We start from the raw sequence: 16,979 nt of genomic DNA, 5'->3' as shown, positions 1-16,979 counted from the left end.
GAAGTACTTTCAAACTATAGTGCTTTGGATTGATGGAAGAATACATATTTATATTAGTTAAAAGATAGAATATAAGTTTTTAAAATAATAAAAAGAATATACTATATCCCAATAAATCTTTTTTTATCATCATCTATTTATTTTAATCTATTTTTTTATTTTTATTTAATTCTAATTATTTAAATTAATCTTATCAAGAAAAAACTTGTATCTTTTATATTGTATATCAATTACTTTATAGTTTTGATCATAATTGTAACATTTCTTTTAGATATGGAGTCGATGGAAAGAAGGTTAAGGGCCGGAAGCAGTGGATGGGTCAACGAAGCAATCGTCACTTCTTGTGGCCAAAGTCACGAGACGCACAAAGTTGGGACCTTCGTGCATTCAAGAGCGACCAGAAGACAGACCAACGTTGTCGTCGTCGATCGTGGTGATTGATGGTGGGCGATGAGAGTGCTCTCTTGTCGTAACCAAGACAATCAACTTTTGTTACGGCAAGAGTGTTGGCAAAATTTAAAATATAAAAAATTATTAAGAAAATCTTATGACAATCCTGTCTTAATTTGACTTGGTGGGCTATTAGAAGAGACCACACTGTTTGGACTCATTGCAATCTTATCTAAAATACATATCTTAAATCAATTAAATTCTTATTAAAATATCTCCTAAATCAATAAGACTTATCTTAAAGACTCTCACACAATGCTAACATATCTAAGTATAAGTTTGTCCTTTCAAAATAAAAAATTCTCCAATGACATAAAAATATTTGCAGCATTCGAACTTGCTCTGATAGATCAAGTTCTTCGGCATGATAACTGTAGGTTTGTTAGAAAAAATTTTTTGTCTGAGTCTATTGCTTGAGTGTTTATCGGATCTATCAATATATTTTTTAAAAATATATAAATTCTTCATCTTTGATCTCTCTTAATTAATTTTTTTGTCTGATTTTGGTTTCAAAATTTATAGGTTCTTCAACTTCAGCAAACTTACATCTTTCAAAAGTTTCAAATAAACATGCTACCTTTCTTGTTGTAACTTTCTCTAAAAATCTGATGCATCACTAGCATTAGATTTCAACTGAACATTGGTTTTAAGCGGATTCAATCGTCGATTAATAACTACTCCATACAACTCATTGTCATCATCCAATACTATAATATCATCGTCTTCATCAATATAAGTCAGGCCAATATCAACCTCTGAACTAAACTTGAAAAGATCAAAAATATTATTATTTTTATCTAATTTGTCATGATTTGTAATATCTTTATAAGCATCGAACCATTTAAGTTTATTCTCGTACCTCACCTTGATCACATAATCACATTTGTTTGGTGCATCACTGATATAGATTGACATGCAAAAGGTAAATTCTCAGATTTAGTATCTCCGCCTACTAATAATTAGCTTGTTGATGCTGCCTTTTTAAATAGAAAAATCTTATAATAATAACATCGAAAATTCCTCTTACAATAACCTTCAGTGTTACCTTCGATGTTTCTTTGATTCTGATCATCTGGTTTATTGTTTGATCTATCATGTTTTCTTTTCTTTTTCAGTTTAGTTAGAGATATGGATTCATGGAAATCATCTATGGAACAAACCGGAGGGTTGCCTCCCAGCTTCTCATTTACATAAAGGATTGTACTGAAATCACCTTTAATCGAACACATTGCGTAAACAAAAGGATAACACAGCCTGAAGATACTCTTTGAAAATATTTAATTTACTTTGTAAGGCATTCCCAATATAAGTATTTTTGAGATTTTTTAATTTATCCTCATGTGATTCTAAAGAACCAAATAATTTACTAACATATAAATTAGATAGATCTTTTTTTTTATTGTTCAATAGAGCAACTACATTGATTAGAAATTAATTTACTATATCTTTTCATTTGATTTACTTTCTTTCTTGCTTCAAGATCTCCCAAAACCTCCTTAAAATTTATTATAACAGAAATTTAAAAAATATATTATCTTATCAACTACTACTCGAAGGGAATAATCCGTTCTTTAATCTTCCTGAGAAGTTTTAGTTACATCATAATCTTCTTCGATGGTCTATAGTATATTTTATTACATAAATTAAAAAAAAATTTACTCTATATCAAATAATTGTCTCAATCGAAATCGATAAAAGTCCCATAAGAATATCACATAGTGTGGATGAAGATCGCTGACTTTACGTGATTTAGTCATATATATAATGATCTCACGAAGACCTTAAGTCTCGAACTAATCTTGCCGGAGCAAATGATGCGTCTGCTTCGACGACTTAGTCGAGTAATTCCACAGTAAACATCTCAACAACGTGATCATGTCAAGCTTCAAAAGTCATATTCCGTGTGCCAAAACGTTGACCGTAACCTACAATTTGAGGGTCTAATCCATCTATCTTAAAGAGCGATTTAATATAATTAGAGACTTCTTTTTTTTAGATAAGAGAATGATTTAAATTTTTTAATTAATTTGAAGTCGACGTCTACTTCAACAGTTGAATTGGCGTCTACTCGGCAGACGTCTCAGACAAAGAAAGTCAAACTTTTGAATTGACCGAGTGAGAAACAAAGAGAGAAAAGTCAGTGGTAAATAAATAATAATGCTAATACATAATACATGTTAGTCTCCTACAAATTAAAACATTATTTCAGGAAACACAATCGAGCAGCCAACTGCTTGAGCAGAAAATAATTATATTTTATGAAAACATTTTTTCCCCTTATGAATTTTGAAATTTCCTATATAATGAATGACCATCACGAGTCATTTTTAGACTGACAGTAACCAAATAAATTTGTTTTTCTTGTAAAAAAAAAAAGATATTGACAACACAAGAACATAAAATAATGCTGTGGACGAAGATTATTGTCCTTTTCCATAATGATTTCACGAATAAGTCTGACAATGATCTTGCCGTAGCAAATCATGCATCTGCTTCGACGACTTTGTCGACGTAATTCCACAGTTAACATCTCAACGTGAAGATGACTAACGTAATTCCACAGTTAACATCTCAACGTGAAGATGACTATTATTTCATTTACCAAAACGTTCGAGACTCTTTCTATTGGACACGAGGTTGATTTTAAATTTTTTAATTCATTTGAAGTCGACCTCTCAAGTTAAAGTCAAACGTTTGAATTGACCGAGTGAGAATCCAAGAGTAAAAAGTCAAAGTCGTAAATAAATAATAATGTCCGACAAATAGGGGGCCTTCGAATGTGTCTGAAACTTAGCACTAGTGATTGGTGATGCCCAGGAGGATGACCAAGGCCTCGGTGCTTCTCTACCTTCTCACTGCTTCTATCCTCTGTTCCCCCGCCATTGGAGGCGACACTGTCACACCCAACCGACCTCTCGTCGACGACGGAGAAACCAGCTTAATTTCCGCTGGTGGCAGCTTCGAGTTGGGCTTCTTTAGCCCCGTCGGTTCTACCAACCGCTACATCGGCATATGGTACCACCGCATCCCGATCCAGACCGTGGTCTGGGTTGCCAACCGCCAGCGGCCGGTCACCGGCCGTTCCGGAAAGCTGTCCTTGGAGACGGACGGAGCACTCGTGATCACCGACGGCAAGAACTCCACCGTCATCTGGTCCTCGGGCCCGCTGGCCCTTGGGAACCCAGTGGCCCGGCTCCTCGACAACGGGAACTTCGTCGTGGAGGAGGAGGGCAGTGACGACGATCCGAGCAGCTTTGCGTGGCAGAGCTTCGATTTCCTGACGGACACACTTCTGCCGAGCATGAAGATCGGGTGGAACCTGACGAGCGGGCTGAACCGCAACCTCACGGCATGGAGGAGCGTCAGCGATCCGGCGCCGAGCAAATACGGCACCGGCTTCGACGTGCACGGGGTTCCGCAGATATTTCTGTGGTCCGGGAGCCGGCGGTACTGGCGCGGGGGTTCATGGAACGGCCGCCAGTTCAGTGGCATCCAGGAGATGAAGACCGACAACGTGTTCGACATGGTGTTCGTGGGGGACGCCCGCGAGGTCGTGTACTCGTTCTACATGCGACAATCCTCGGTCGTCTCGAGGTTGGTCATGAGCCAGTCGGGCATGCTGCAGCGTTTGGTGTGGATCGAAGAAAGTGAGATGTGGAGCGTCTTCTGGTTCGCGCCCAACGACCATTGCGACAACATGTTGTCGCCCTGCGGCCCCTACGGCGTCTGCTACCCCAACGAGTCGCCGAAGTGCAAGTGCTTGCAGGGGTTTCACCCCAAGAATCCCAGGAGCTGGGATCTCAGGGACGGGACGGACGGCTGCGTAAGGAACACGGCGTTGGACTGCCGGAACGGGACCGACGGGTTCATCACGCTCAGCAGCGTAAAGATACCGCACACGTCGACGTCGATGGTGGACACGAGCATGAGCCTGGAGGAGTGCGAGGATTTGTGCCGGAGGAACTGCTCCTGCAAAGCGTATGCCAGTGCCAACATCAGTGGAAGTGAGAGCAGCAGCGGGTGCATCATATGGACGACGGAGCTCACCGATATCAAAATGTACGACAGTGGTTCAGGACAAGATATCTATGTCAGGCTGGCGGCTGCCGACCTTGGTACGTTCGATCACTTTAGATCGCAGTCTGCGTGACGAATTGATCTGTTATTGACTTCACGAGACGACGTTTATCTTTCAGGATCTGAATCAAGCCAGTCTCACCGGAATCATGTGGTCGTGATCATCATCGTAGTCTCTGCTCTGGCAACCTTTTTCCTGCTTTCTGTTGCTTGCTTCGTTTGGCGAAGGAAGAAGAGAAGAAGTACCATCAACGCTTGTCATCTCCTTCTACTTAATTTGTGCGAGATACTTATTACCGGTTCAATTTGCTTCACAGATCGCTACATTGACGAAGAAACACACGAACAAGACTTGGACCTACCACTATATGATTTGGACACGATATCAGGCGCCACCGGCAACTTCTCCAAGGACAACAAGCTTGGTGAGGGCGGTTTTGGTCTAGTATACAAGGTATAAACGAGCTCAACAGGGTGAAGCTTCGCCAAATTCTCTACTATTGACAATCGATGTGCTTCAAGTTAACTGGCCACTGAATGCGATGACTACAGGGTAAGCTGCGGGAGCTACAAGAGATAGCTGTGAAGAGGTTATCCGAGACATCGACGCAGGGCCTGGCTGAGTTCAAGAACGAGGTAACGCTAATTGCCAAGCTACAGCACCGTAACCTCGTCCGGCTTCTCGGTTGCTGCATCCAAGCAGGGGAGAGGATGCTGATCTACGAGTACATGCCCCACGGAAGCTTGGATTCCTTCTTGTTTGGTTAGTTAATCTTCCATTCACTACTTCCATTTTCAATCTTAGCTCGCTTAGCTGAAGAATGATTGATGCTGAATCTGTAATCAGACAAGACTAAAGGGGCATTGTTGGACTGGCAAACACGGTACAACATCATCGTGGGGATTGCTCGAGGCCTTCTGTACCTCCACCGTGATTCTAGATTCAGAATTATTCACAGGGATCTGAAAGCTAGCAACATCCTTCTTGACAAGGATATGAACCCCAAGATATCGGACTTTGGCATGGCAAGGATGTTTGGAGGGGACGAAACAGACGCAAGAACCAGGAGAGTCGTCGGGACGTAGTACGTGCCAACTCTACATCTTATCTCACGGTGCACATGATGTGAAGCTCTCTTATCATCTTTCCTAACAATGCAGTGGATACATGTCTCCCGAGTACGCCATGGACGGAATCTTCTCGGCGAAATCTGACGTCTTCAGCTTCGGTGTTTTGGTGCTGGAAATCGTAAGTGGCAAAAAGAACAGAGGAGTCTATCAATCTGCACACCACCTAAATCTTCTAGCACATGTAAGTGCACCAAAATGTCATCTTTTACATTATACTTCCACTTCAATGCATTCATAATTCTGAACCTTAATTACGAAATCGATTTCAGATATGGAGTCTTTGGAACGAAGGTAAAGGGTTGGAATTAGCGGATGGGTCAATGGGGCAGTCGTCTCTTTCCGTGGCAGAAGTCATGAGGTGTATAAAGGTGGGACTTTTGTGCGTTCAAGCGCGACCAGAAGACAGACCAACGATGTCGTCGGTGGTGGTGATGTTGGGCGGCGACAGTGCTCTCCTACCACAACCAAGACAACCAGGTTTTATCATTGCATCTGAAACCGATTCATCTACGAGCAAACAAGACTCGTCCACAAACCACGCATCGATGACGACGATGTTGGAAGGCCGATAGTGAGCTGGAAAGCTTTTGCGAGGGTCAGAAAACGTTTGTGTACACTAAGCATTTTGGTTTTGGCTTAGGATTGATGTGAAGACTACTCCGAATGCAAAAGCTCTATGAGTTCAGATTCATGGGAATTAGAGAAGAGTTTATAGTGAATATAATAATAATTGGAACATATCAAGACTTCTTCCTGCCTCCATTCGTCCCACCCCCATCAAGCGGTTGGAACATATCAAGACTTCATTGAAGTACTTTGTTTAGCTTGACGATGAAAGACTATTAATATAGTGACAATCATGGAGTTCTTACCTCATTAGTAATTTTTTTTTATCGCCTTCTCCGCTGGCTACTTTGTAGAATTTTCTTACTAGAATTTGGTCTTTGCCTTCAGAAAATTCTCTGTCTTCTTCTGCTTCCTCTCCTCTAGAAGGAGATCAATCCTTAGTGGTTGAGTCTCAATTGAGGATGGATTCTCTAGAAGACAATGGAGGATCAAATGTTGACCCTTGGATTTGAATACAGTATTAACCTGACTAGAAAAAGTCGTCAGTTAACCGATGCCGAAGACGAAGGTGGCTGACCACGTCGTGTCAACACATGCCAAGCACGTGATGGACGCGGTGATGTGTCCACCATCGCATCTACTTAGAATCGACGGTCACGATGCTTCAACAAATGTCGTCAAGCCCTAATGGTGTGTCGTTTAGTCTAATGATTGTCTTGGAAAGATTGAGAACAATTTGGCTAAGTTTCATCTTGGCACAAATAATTCATCTAATGTTGCCATTACACATTTAACGACTCTCTATAACCTTCAAATTATATTACTTAAATAAAGTAACTACAATGGTAGGCTAAGGCTAAATGTAGACGTAGGAGAAATTTTATCAAAGGAATTTATTTAAGATACTAAAACCATCATGGATATGTTATGCAATCACTAGTATTTTTTATCTTCTTGTACTCGGCAAAATTTATCCTCTTTTCCTAGATTACCTATGGAAGTCCCCATTAATTAAATAAACCTTTCACTTTAGAGGGAATCCCGTATGCTGTGAAGTCCATGAGAATGGGCAAAAGCCTTCGGCTTCATTGATTCACAAGCGAATTTTATAAATCCTACTAGTCTTCTTTTTCCAATCATTTTTCAAATGTTTTTTTAATACTTTTACGAAAATGTTACTTACTTTTAGATTAGACTAAGACAATCGTAACCTTCGTCTAGTTAAAGAAATCTATCAAAATTATAAACTATCGTCCTATCGCTTTATCAAATATTAATTTTTTTTTTAATTATTAACTATTTTTTTATTTATCTAATTTAGATAGATATATGATCTTTTTAGTAATTTATATTTTTCACTAATTATTTTAAATTTATCATATAAATCATCAAATGTATTAAGTAATTCATTATAAGATAAAGATATTTTGGATAGATTATATACAAGACCATCAATAAAAACCATCGATGTATAGCTCGTCATGTCATCTTCGTCACGAACTTTTACTCAAATAATCTTATTTGGTTCTAAATATAATATTCTTCCTTAAAAAAATATATATATAATATATTTTATATATTATTTCATAAGTCATTAAAGATCCTATAAATTATTCAAGAGGATAATCATTCAAATCCTTTATTTTTTGGATATCCATTATTTTTGAATCATAGTTTTTAGAAAAAAAATTTAAAATCTTATTTATCGATTCATGATTAGTATAACTTTTACTAAGAACTTTTAAACCATTGACAACATTCGTAAAATGAGTGTACATATAACCAATTGTTTCGTTTGATTTTATTTTAAATAATTCATAACTATGTGCTAAAAAAATAATCTTAGATTCTTTTACTCTATTTATGTTTTCATTAGTAACTTTTACCGAATATCATGCAATTTCACATGTACAAACACAATTAAACTCGTTTTTAACTAAAGCATAAAATAAAGCTTTAGCATTTAAAGAAAACGTTTTCTTTTCAAAATCATTTCAGTTTAGAAGAGTTTTAAAAATCATGACATTCCATAAATCAAAATCCATAGAAATAAAAAAAATCATTTAATCTCTCTTGATTATTAAAAAATGACCCTCTTGATTATTAAAAAATATCATTTAATCTCTCTTGGGTGCTAAATCAACTGAGTGAATCTGATACCAATTATTAAGGTTATAAAAATGTTAAGAGGGGGTGAATTGGTATTTTCGAAATAAAGTTTCGATTTGAAAATTTTTGATCGAAAAATAAGTATCGAAAATGCATATAACTTAAAATGTGAGTAGGGATAGTGAGCAACTAAATCAGTTAGTAATAGTAAGGAAAAGTATAAAGGGAAATACTAACCAGATTTATAATGGTTCAATCGTCCTGACCTGCGTCTACTCATAATTCCTCTTCTCTCGAGGCCATCGGCTTTTACTACTAATCTTTTTTTCAATGGACGAAGATCAACTACTCTTGTTACAACCGTTCTTCTTTTTAAAGGCTTATGAGAGAAACTTTACGCCTCTCTTCTCCTTTTATTAGGCTTAGGAAAAAACATTTATATATCTCATATATATAAGACCTCACATCTCTTTAGTATAACCTCTACACTCAAAGAGGAAGAGAGGTTATAACACTTTTATGTTCAAGAGAGTCTATAACTCATCAATTGATTTCATCGTCAAAATCTAGGATTCAACATAATGCTTTCTGGTACTATAATCCTCAAACTTAAAAGGCCTTTATATTACATCATGTTATTTTTATCGAGTCTACCTTTTCCTTTCAAAACCATGAGCCTTTAGTAATGTAAGTCACTCTAATAATTATACACCTCAGACCCTTAGACACACCTATCACAATGTCAATCAGTAGTTCTCCTCAAGACATACACTCCCTTATCACTCTAGTTTAGCAATACTTTATCCCCTTTGTAACTTCTCCACATACTTCTCCTCAAATTCACCTCATAATGCTTGATAAAGTAATACTCTTGGTACCACAAATGATATATTTGTTCTCTCCTCGCCCAAGTGACACCAAAGTGCATCGACCTGATCATGTACATGTCAATAACTCTCCACCAATTTTCATACCTTCAACATAATCCAATAATATCAATATTGGGAAACCTTATGGAGCATCATATCGTCTTGTGATGACGAGGAGCATAAAACTCAAAATGATAGAACCCACATCTAAGTGGTTGAGACGTTCTCACCTAAGGGCGATTGTTTATCCCCTAAATCACATATCTCAGTCCGTGGGATGAAAGAGCTCTCACAAACTCCTCTCTATGAGTGATACATATTATGGACGTAACGACGATACACCTTCTTATGCAACGGGTTCTCTGCTCGTGATTGCATACCACCAAACAGTAGTAATTAAAAGAGGGGCTGGGACCTCTTACTATCCTCTTACACCATAGAGGGACTCATGGTTGAGAGAAAGATTGGAAGGAGAAGATAGGAGGACGATGACTATATAGTCTAACCTATGACTCATGAAGCCTTATCTCATATTTATAGAGAGCTCTTGTTGCTAAGCCTAATGAATTTGTCTTATAGAGTATTTGATCTGCATCTAATAACCACTAGCTTAATGGATATTAAATTTCCATCCAATAACCACTCTAAGTTTTATTGGATCTCATCAAATAGATCCATTAAAATAGGGGTTTATTGAATATCTAATATTCAATTTTTTATTTATCGCGTTGTCCATCATATGTGACTCAATAATACTCTAGGCCCAATACCAAGTTGGTCATGAGTTGCACCTAAACGTACTAAGCCACTACACCATAGTCCTTAAATGATATAGGATAATCAAATCATTTTGTCGCGTTGTTCAACTTATCGTGTATCTATAATTCCTTATCCATCTAATATCCTAGAGATTGTATATCGGGCATTGCCTTGTTAGGCCCATATGAAATCCATTGGGGTCTCACTTTTATCGGATTCTCGCGAAAAACTATTTCTCTCTTAATTCGACTTTTACTCTTATTAGATTCTCTCAATCTAATCAACCCTGACCAGCGATTTGCCTAAGTGAGAACATACGAGATATTTCTCTTATAATACCAATAGTAGATGATCTTCTATTGACACCTAATACCTTCGGTATCAAAGAATGGAGTACTCAAGTAAGACATCCTTGATGTCTAAAGTCTAGTGACCAGATACACTACTAGGACTACAGAATTGCTATCGAACAATGAGGTATCATTCTCTAATGAGCACCTACACTATATCCCTAGTGTCCTCGCACAAGTAGTTATGAGACTAGTTACCTCCATGGATGGGTATATAATATAATGATTTGTCCGATTACCTCGATGTCTTTCTCGAGTAACATATACTAGTCATAAGTGCACTACAAGCCAATCAAGTGAGTGATAACACGTGTGACATGACGCACACTTTCTTATTTGTTATTTTTTTCTCACTATATTATATATATATATATATATATATATATATATATATATATATATATATATGAATCCGTGCAATTAGAATTAGATCACGATGAAATCACAATAATGAGATCGATTTGTCTTTAAATACAGAACCTAAATAATCCCGATCATAGGTGACTCAAGAGGGACATCGAGATAACCACACAGACTAGTATACTATATACCCGTCCATATGATAGAGGTGGCTGGTCTTATAGCTGCTCATGTGGGGACACTAAAGATACAGTGTAGATACTTATCGGAGAATGAGTTCACCGATCGATCCGCTCATGTAATACTGGATGATTTAAGATACCTCATTATCAAACAATAATTCGTCGTCCCAATGGTGTATATGGTCTTTAGACTTGAGACATAAAAAATGTTCTATATGAGTACTACACTTTTTGATACCGAACTAATATGCTTGAAAGTTTCAAATCTAATACAATCGGTTATGATAGCCGAGTTATTGAGTGTCGATAGATAATCATCCGATGTCACGAGAGGGCTATTTCGTGATTTGAATATATAATTGAATAAAATCTCTTTCTCAAAATTTATATAAATATTTATTATCTTAATAAATAAAACAGATTCTTTTCGTAATATATTTCTGAAAAATGATGCATCGTTTAAACAAAGTTGGAGATTGTTTTTATTGGACACGAGATTGATTTAAAATTTTATTGACATCTCAACGTCATGACTCATATTTGATAGACCAAAAAAGTTGGAGACTGTTTTTATTGGATACGAGATTGATTTAAAATTTTTAATTCATTTGAAGTCGTCGCTGAGTTAAAGTCAAAATTTTGAATTGACCGAGTGATAATCTAACCGAGAAAAGTCAATGTCGTAAAAAAATAATAGTCCGACGGATAGCGCTTAAAATATGTCTGAAACTTAGAACTAGTGATTGGTGTTGGCCAGGCGGATGACGAAGGCCTCGGTGCTTCTCTGCCTTCTCACTGCTTCTATCCTCTGTTCCCCCGCCATTGGAGGCGACACTGTCACACCCAACCGACCTCTCGTCGACGACGGAGAAACCAGCTTAATTTCCGCTGGTGGCAGCTTCGAGTTGGGCTTCTTTAGCCCCGTCGGTTCTACCAACCGCTACATCGGCATATGGTACCACCGCATCCCGATCCAGACCGTGGTCTGGGTTGCCAACCGCCAGCGGCCGGTCACCGGCCGTTCCGGAAAGCTGTCCTTGGAGACGGACGGAGCACTCGTGATCACCGATGGCAAGAACTCCACCGTCATCTGGTCCTCGGGTTCGCTGGCCCTTGGGAACCCAGTGGCGCGGCTACTCGACAACGGGAACTTCGTCGTGGAGGAGGAGGGCAGTGACGACGACCCGAGAGGCTTTGCGTGGCAGAGCTTCGACTTCCTGACGGACACGCTTTTGCCGGGCATGAAGATTGGGTGGAACCTAACGAGCCGGCTGGACCGCAACCTCACGGCTTGGAGGAGCGTCAGCGATCCGGCGCCGGGCGAGTATGCCAACGGCATCGACGAGCACGGGAATCCCCAAATATTTCTGTGGTCCAGGAGCCGGCCGTACTGGCGTGGGGGTTCATGGAACGGCCGCCAGTTCAGTGGCATCCAGGACATGAAGACCGACAACGTGATCCACATGGTGTTCGTGGTGGACGCCCGCGAGATCGTGTACTCGTTCTACACGCGCGACCCCTCGGTCGTCTCAAGGCTGGTCATGAACCAGTCGGGCATCCTGCAGCGCCTGGTGTGGCTCGAAGACAGAGAGAGGTGGAGCGTCTTCTGGTCCGCGCCCCAGGACCAGTGCGACTACATGTTGTCGCCCTGCGGCCCCTACGGCGTCTGCCACCCCAACGAATTCGCGATGTGTAAGTGCTTGCAGGGGTTTCACCCCAAGAATCGCAGCAGATGGAGTCCGAGGGAGGGGACGGACGGATGCGTGCGGAACACGGAGTTGGACTGCCGGAACGGGACCGATGGGTTTATCACACTCAGCAGCGTGAAGATACCGGACACGTCGACGTCGATGGTGGTCAGGAGCATGAGCCTGGAGGAGTGCGAGGTTTTGTGCCGGAGGAATTGCTCCTGCAAAGCCTATGCCAGCGCCAACATCAGTGGGACCGGGAGCGGCAGCGGGTGCATCATATGGACGACGGAGCTCACCGATATCAAAATGTACGACAGTGGTTCAGGACAAGATATCTATGTCAGGCTGGCGGCTGCCGACCTTGGTACGTTCGATCACTTATCATGGTAGTCTGCGTGAGGAACTGATCTGTTTTTTACTTAACGAGATGACGTTTATCTTTCAGGCTCTGAATCAAACCAGTCTCACCGGAATCATGTGGTCGTGATCATCATCGTAGTCTCTGCTCTGGCAACCTTTTTCCTGCTTTCTGTTGCTTGCTTCGTTTGGAGAAGGAAGAAGAGAAGAAGTATCATCAACGCTTGTCATCTCCTTCTACTAAATTTGTGAGATATACTTTTTACCGGTCAATTTGCTTCACAGATCGCTACATTGACGAAGAAACACACGAACAGGACTTGGACCTCCCACTATATGATTTAGACACAATAGCAGGCGCCACCGGCAACTTCTCCATGGACAACAAGCTTGGTGAGGGCGGTTTTGGTCTAGTATACAAGGTGTAAACGAGCTCAACAGGCTGAAGCTTCGCCAAATTCTCTACTATTGACAATCGATGTGCTTCGAGTTAACTGGCCTTTGAATGCGATGATTACAGGGTAAGCTGCGGGAGCTACAAGAGATAGCTGTGAAGAGGTTATCCGAGACATCGACGCAGGGCCTGGCTGAGTTAAAGAACGAGGTAACGCTAATTGCGAAGCTACAGCACCGTAACCTCGTCCGGCTTCTGGGTTGCTGCATCCAAGCAGGGGAGAGGATGCTGATCTACGAGTACATGCCCCACGGAAGCTTGGATTCCATCTTGTTTGGTTAGTTAATCTTCCATTCACTACTTCCATTTTCAATCTTAGCTCGCTTAGCTGAAGAATGATTGATGCTGAATCTGTAATCAGACAAGACTAAAGGGGCATTGTTGGACTGGCAAACACGGTACAACATCATCGTGGGGATTGCTCGAGGCCTTCTGTACCTCCACCGTGATTCTAGATTCAGAATCATTCACAGGGATCTGAAAGCTAGCAACATCCTTCTTGACAAGGATATGAACCCCAAGATATCGGACTTTGGCATGGCAAGGATGTTTGGAGGGGACGAAACAGACGCAAGAACCAGGAGAGTCGTCGGGACGTAGTACGTGCCAACTCTAGATCCTATCTCACGGTGCTCGTACTGCGAAGGTCTCTTATCATCTTCCCTAACAATGCAGTGGATACATGTCTCCCGAGTACGCCATGGACGGAATCTTCTCGGCGAAATCTGACGTCTTCAGCTTCGGTGTTTTGGTGCTGGAAATCGTAAGTGGCAGAAAGAACAGAGGAGTCTATCAATCTTCACACCACCTAAATCTTCTAGCACATGTAAGTGCACCAAAATGTCATCTTTTACATTATACTTCCACTTCAATGCATACATAATTCTGAACCTTAATTAAGAAATCGATTTCAGATATGGAGTCTTTGGAATGAAGGTAAAGGGCTGGAATTAGCGGATGCGTCAATGGGGCCGTCGTCGCTTCCCGTGGCCGAAGTCATGAAGTGTATAAAGGTGGGACTTTTGTGCGTTCAAGATCGACCAGAATACAGACCAACGATGTCGTCGGTGGTGGAGATGTTGGGCGGTGACAGTGCTCTCCTACCGCAGCCAAGACAACCAGGTTTTATCGTTGCAAAAGATCCATCTGAAACCAATTCATCTACAAGCAAGCAAGACTCGTCCACAAACCACGTATCGATGACGATGTTGGAAGGTCGATGAGATGGATGTAATAGTAGAAAGTTATTCACACACGATGTCCTTTGTGGAGAAGCTGAGCAAAGTAGCTGCTGCTTTTGTTGATGTATAAATGTGATTTAGTCAACGCAGTATCCAACCCCAACTATCTCTGATTGTATGAGAAGGCTTTCCAGACTCTCCTTGGAGTTGGTGACATTTTGCAGCTGACGTCGCCATGATCGGCTGTCGAGCTCTCACAAGAAGACGAATACTAGCGAGCGTCATAGCCGTCCATTGTTGACTCAGAGGATCCTGTTGCATCCGAGAAGGATCGCGGTTGTCGTCGTCGTCTTCATCGTCATCACTATTCGAAACCACCTAAATTGACATGGTGAGCGTGATGGAATCCCGTCCATGGACGACCGAATTTAAGGAACACTACGCATCCACTCCATCTAGAAGGTCACCACACCACGGCCAGGTGTTGGTTGATGCATGCGATTACGTCATCCGAACACTGCTGGACTCAATTTCCTGCCCCAGAAAGAGCTAAATAGAATCTTCCTTGGAATGTTTTCCATACGATAATGCATTCATAAGAGTTAGCCGCCAGGAATGTGTAGTAGAGTGCTTAGTCTATCACGTTATCTACGATAAGCACTCCATCAGTTGGCTTTACTTCAGACCTTTAATTTAACCCTGCGTGGCTTTAAGAAATGCTTGGCCGGAGTCTAGAATATTGATCTTTAAACCAGTCAAAGAACAAGAACGAAGGATCGCCAAGTGAGTCCACCGTAGCCATTTGCCAAGGTGTGTGATTGGATGTCTTGGTGGATGTTGCATGCTGATCAAGACATGTAAGCTATAGTTTTCTCTCTTGAATGCGAATTAGACATCTGTCACGGTAGGTAGAAAGAATTGAAGGGACCGTCCATAAAGCTAAGCATTCTGCGACCAAATGGTTTTCGTCGCACGTCACTTGGCTATGGACACCAACATCTTCTCTCTTCCGGTCCTTCTTTCCCTTCTCTTCTTCTCTCAACCTATCCATCGCTCTTCGGCAAGCGATACCATTTCTATCGGTCAATCTCTCTCTGGAAGGCAGACGATGATCGCCAAGGAAGGCAACTTTGAGCTGGGCTTCTTCACTCCAGGTAACTCCGGCAACTACTACGTAGGCATATGGTACAAGAAACTCCCGGGGCAGACTGTTGTTTGGGTGGCAAACAGAGGCAACCCCGTCTCCAACGCCACCGATGCAGAGTTGCGTCTCTCCGATGATGGCAATTTAGTCGTCCTCAACAGCTTCAAAGTCCCCATCTGGTCTTCCAACTCCACCATATCAACCTCGAACGCCAGCGTGGCGGTCCTTCTCGACACTGGAAATCTTGTGCTGAAAGATGGGTCGAACTCGTCCACTCTACTCTGGCAGAGCTTCGATCATCCCACCGACACATGGATGCCGGGAGGATGGCTTGGAGTGAACAAGATCACAGGGGAGTACCAGAGCATCACCTCGTGGGAAAACCCGGAGAACCCTGCGCCCGGGCCTTTCGCTCAGAGCATGGACCCTGACGGCTCCAACCAGTATGTTATCCTGTGGAATGGATCTGAAATATATTGGAGTAGCGGGCTCTGGAATGGCCAGTACTTCACCGGAGTCCCTGGAACCAAAGAAAGCACTGCGTTCAACTTCACCTTCGTCGACAACCGTGACCGGAAGTTCGCTACGTACACGATCGCCGATAGTGCTTTCATAACTCGCTACGTGATCGACTCAGCCGGACAGGGCAGGCAGTGGTACTGGCTCAACACGACCCAGGAATGGCAGACAGTCTTCACGCAACCATTAGCTCACTGCGATGTCTATTCTCTCTGCGGGCCCTTTGGCATCTGCAACCAGAAGAACTCCCAACTCTGCCAGTGTCTGGTTGGATTTGTGCCGACTTCGATCCATGAGTGGCAGCTGAATGACTGGAACTCAGGATGTAAAAGAAGAACTGGATTACAGTGCGGGAATCGAACCTCGGACAACGGAGAGAAAGATGGATTTCTGTTTATGCCCAACGTGGGATTGCCTGCCAACCCAAGGAGATTGACGGCTGGAAGTGATAAAGAATGCAAAGCTGCTTGCTTGAGCAATTGCTCGTGCACCGCATACTCCTTCCAAAATGGATGCTCGATTTGGAGCGGGGCTCTTCGGAGCCTTCGGCAGCTTGATGATGGTGACAACGAGGGTGGTGATCCTCTTTACATCCGCCTTGCCACCACCGATCTCCCCAGTTCGAGCGGTAGTTCTCATAAGCTGACTACAGGAATCGTTATAGGAATAGCTGCTGCAGGAGTCGTCATCTCTTTTTCCGCCGTCTTCGTCCTAATTTGGGCTTGTCGAAGAAGGAAAATAACCCAAACGTCAGAGCAAGCAGATGTTTCTTTGATCCC

At 41.7% G+C, this 16,979-nt stretch overlaps 3 protein-coding genes across 3 annotated transcripts in view; all 3 read left to right on the top strand.

Moving 5' to 3' along the window:
- The first annotated feature begins 3,245 nt into the window (after positions 1-3,245).
- Positions 3,246-6,559, top strand: LOC135585302 (receptor-like serine/threonine-protein kinase SD1-8). Its single transcript, XM_065106069.1, has 7 exons — positions 3,246-4,565; positions 4,647-4,769; positions 4,845-4,981; positions 5,080-5,290; positions 5,375-5,612; positions 5,689-5,839; positions 5,928-6,559. Exons 1-7 carry the CDS (start codon positions 3,260-3,262, stop codon positions 6,228-6,230), a joined length of 2,469 nt encoding a protein of 822 aa, XP_064962141.1. The 5' UTR covers positions 3,246-3,259; the 3' UTR covers positions 6,231-6,559.
- Positions 6,560-11,610: 5,051 nt separating this feature from the next.
- Positions 11,611-14,715, top strand: LOC103982862 (receptor-like serine/threonine-protein kinase SD1-8). The gene is made up of 7 exons (XM_065106070.1): positions 11,611-12,909; positions 12,991-13,113; positions 13,188-13,324; positions 13,423-13,633; positions 13,718-13,955; positions 14,032-14,182; positions 14,271-14,715. The coding sequence occupies exons 1-7, from the start codon at positions 11,616-11,618 to the stop codon at positions 14,577-14,579; spliced, it is 2,463 nt and encodes an 820-aa protein (XP_064962142.1). The 5' UTR covers positions 11,611-11,615; the 3' UTR covers positions 14,580-14,715.
- A 782-nt stretch (positions 14,716-15,497) lies between these two features.
- Positions 15,498-16,979, top strand: part of LOC135586317 (G-type lectin S-receptor-like serine/threonine-protein kinase At2g19130) — a 2,678-nt gene continuing 1,196 nt past the window's right edge. The window contains exon 1 of the mRNA XM_065106068.1: positions 15,498-16,979. This exon is cut by the window's right edge and continues 1,196 nt beyond it. Within this exon, the coding sequence (XP_064962140.1) occupies positions 15,523-16,979 (1,457 nt within the window). The 5' untranslated portion in view covers positions 15,498-15,522.

Source organism: Musa acuminata, chromosome BXJ2-4 (assembly GCF_036884655.1).
Source record: "Musa acuminata AAA Group cultivar baxijiao chromosome BXJ2-4, Cavendish_Baxijiao_AAA, whole genome shotgun sequence".
Lineage (NCBI taxonomy): Eukaryota > Viridiplantae > Streptophyta > Magnoliopsida > Zingiberales > Musaceae > Musa > Musa acuminata.
This window is presented reverse-complemented; position numbering and strand designations above follow the sequence as displayed.

Coding starts and splice junctions, on each gene's coding strand:
- LOC135585302 (XM_065106069.1), top strand. CDS start 3,260: ATGCCCAGGAGGATGACCAAGGCCTCGGTGCTTCTCTACCTTCTCACT. Junction 4,770..4,844: donor GCGAAGGAAGAAGAGAAGAA/GTACCATCAACG, acceptor TTTGCTTCACAG/ATCGCTACATTGACGAAGAA. Junction 5,840..5,927: donor ACCTAAATCTTCTAGCACAT/GTAAGTGCACCA, acceptor AATCGATTTCAG/ATATGGAGTCTTTGGAACGA.
- LOC103982862 (XM_065106070.1), top strand. CDS start 11,616: ATGACGAAGGCCTCGGTGCTTCTCTGCCTTCTCACTGCTTCTATCCTC. Junction 13,114..13,187: donor GAGAAGGAAGAAGAGAAGAA/GTATCATCAACG, acceptor TTTGCTTCACAG/ATCGCTACATTGACGAAGAA. Junction 13,325..13,422: donor GTTTTGGTCTAGTATACAAG/GTGTAAACGAGC, acceptor CGATGATTACAG/GGTAAGCTGCGGGAGCTACA.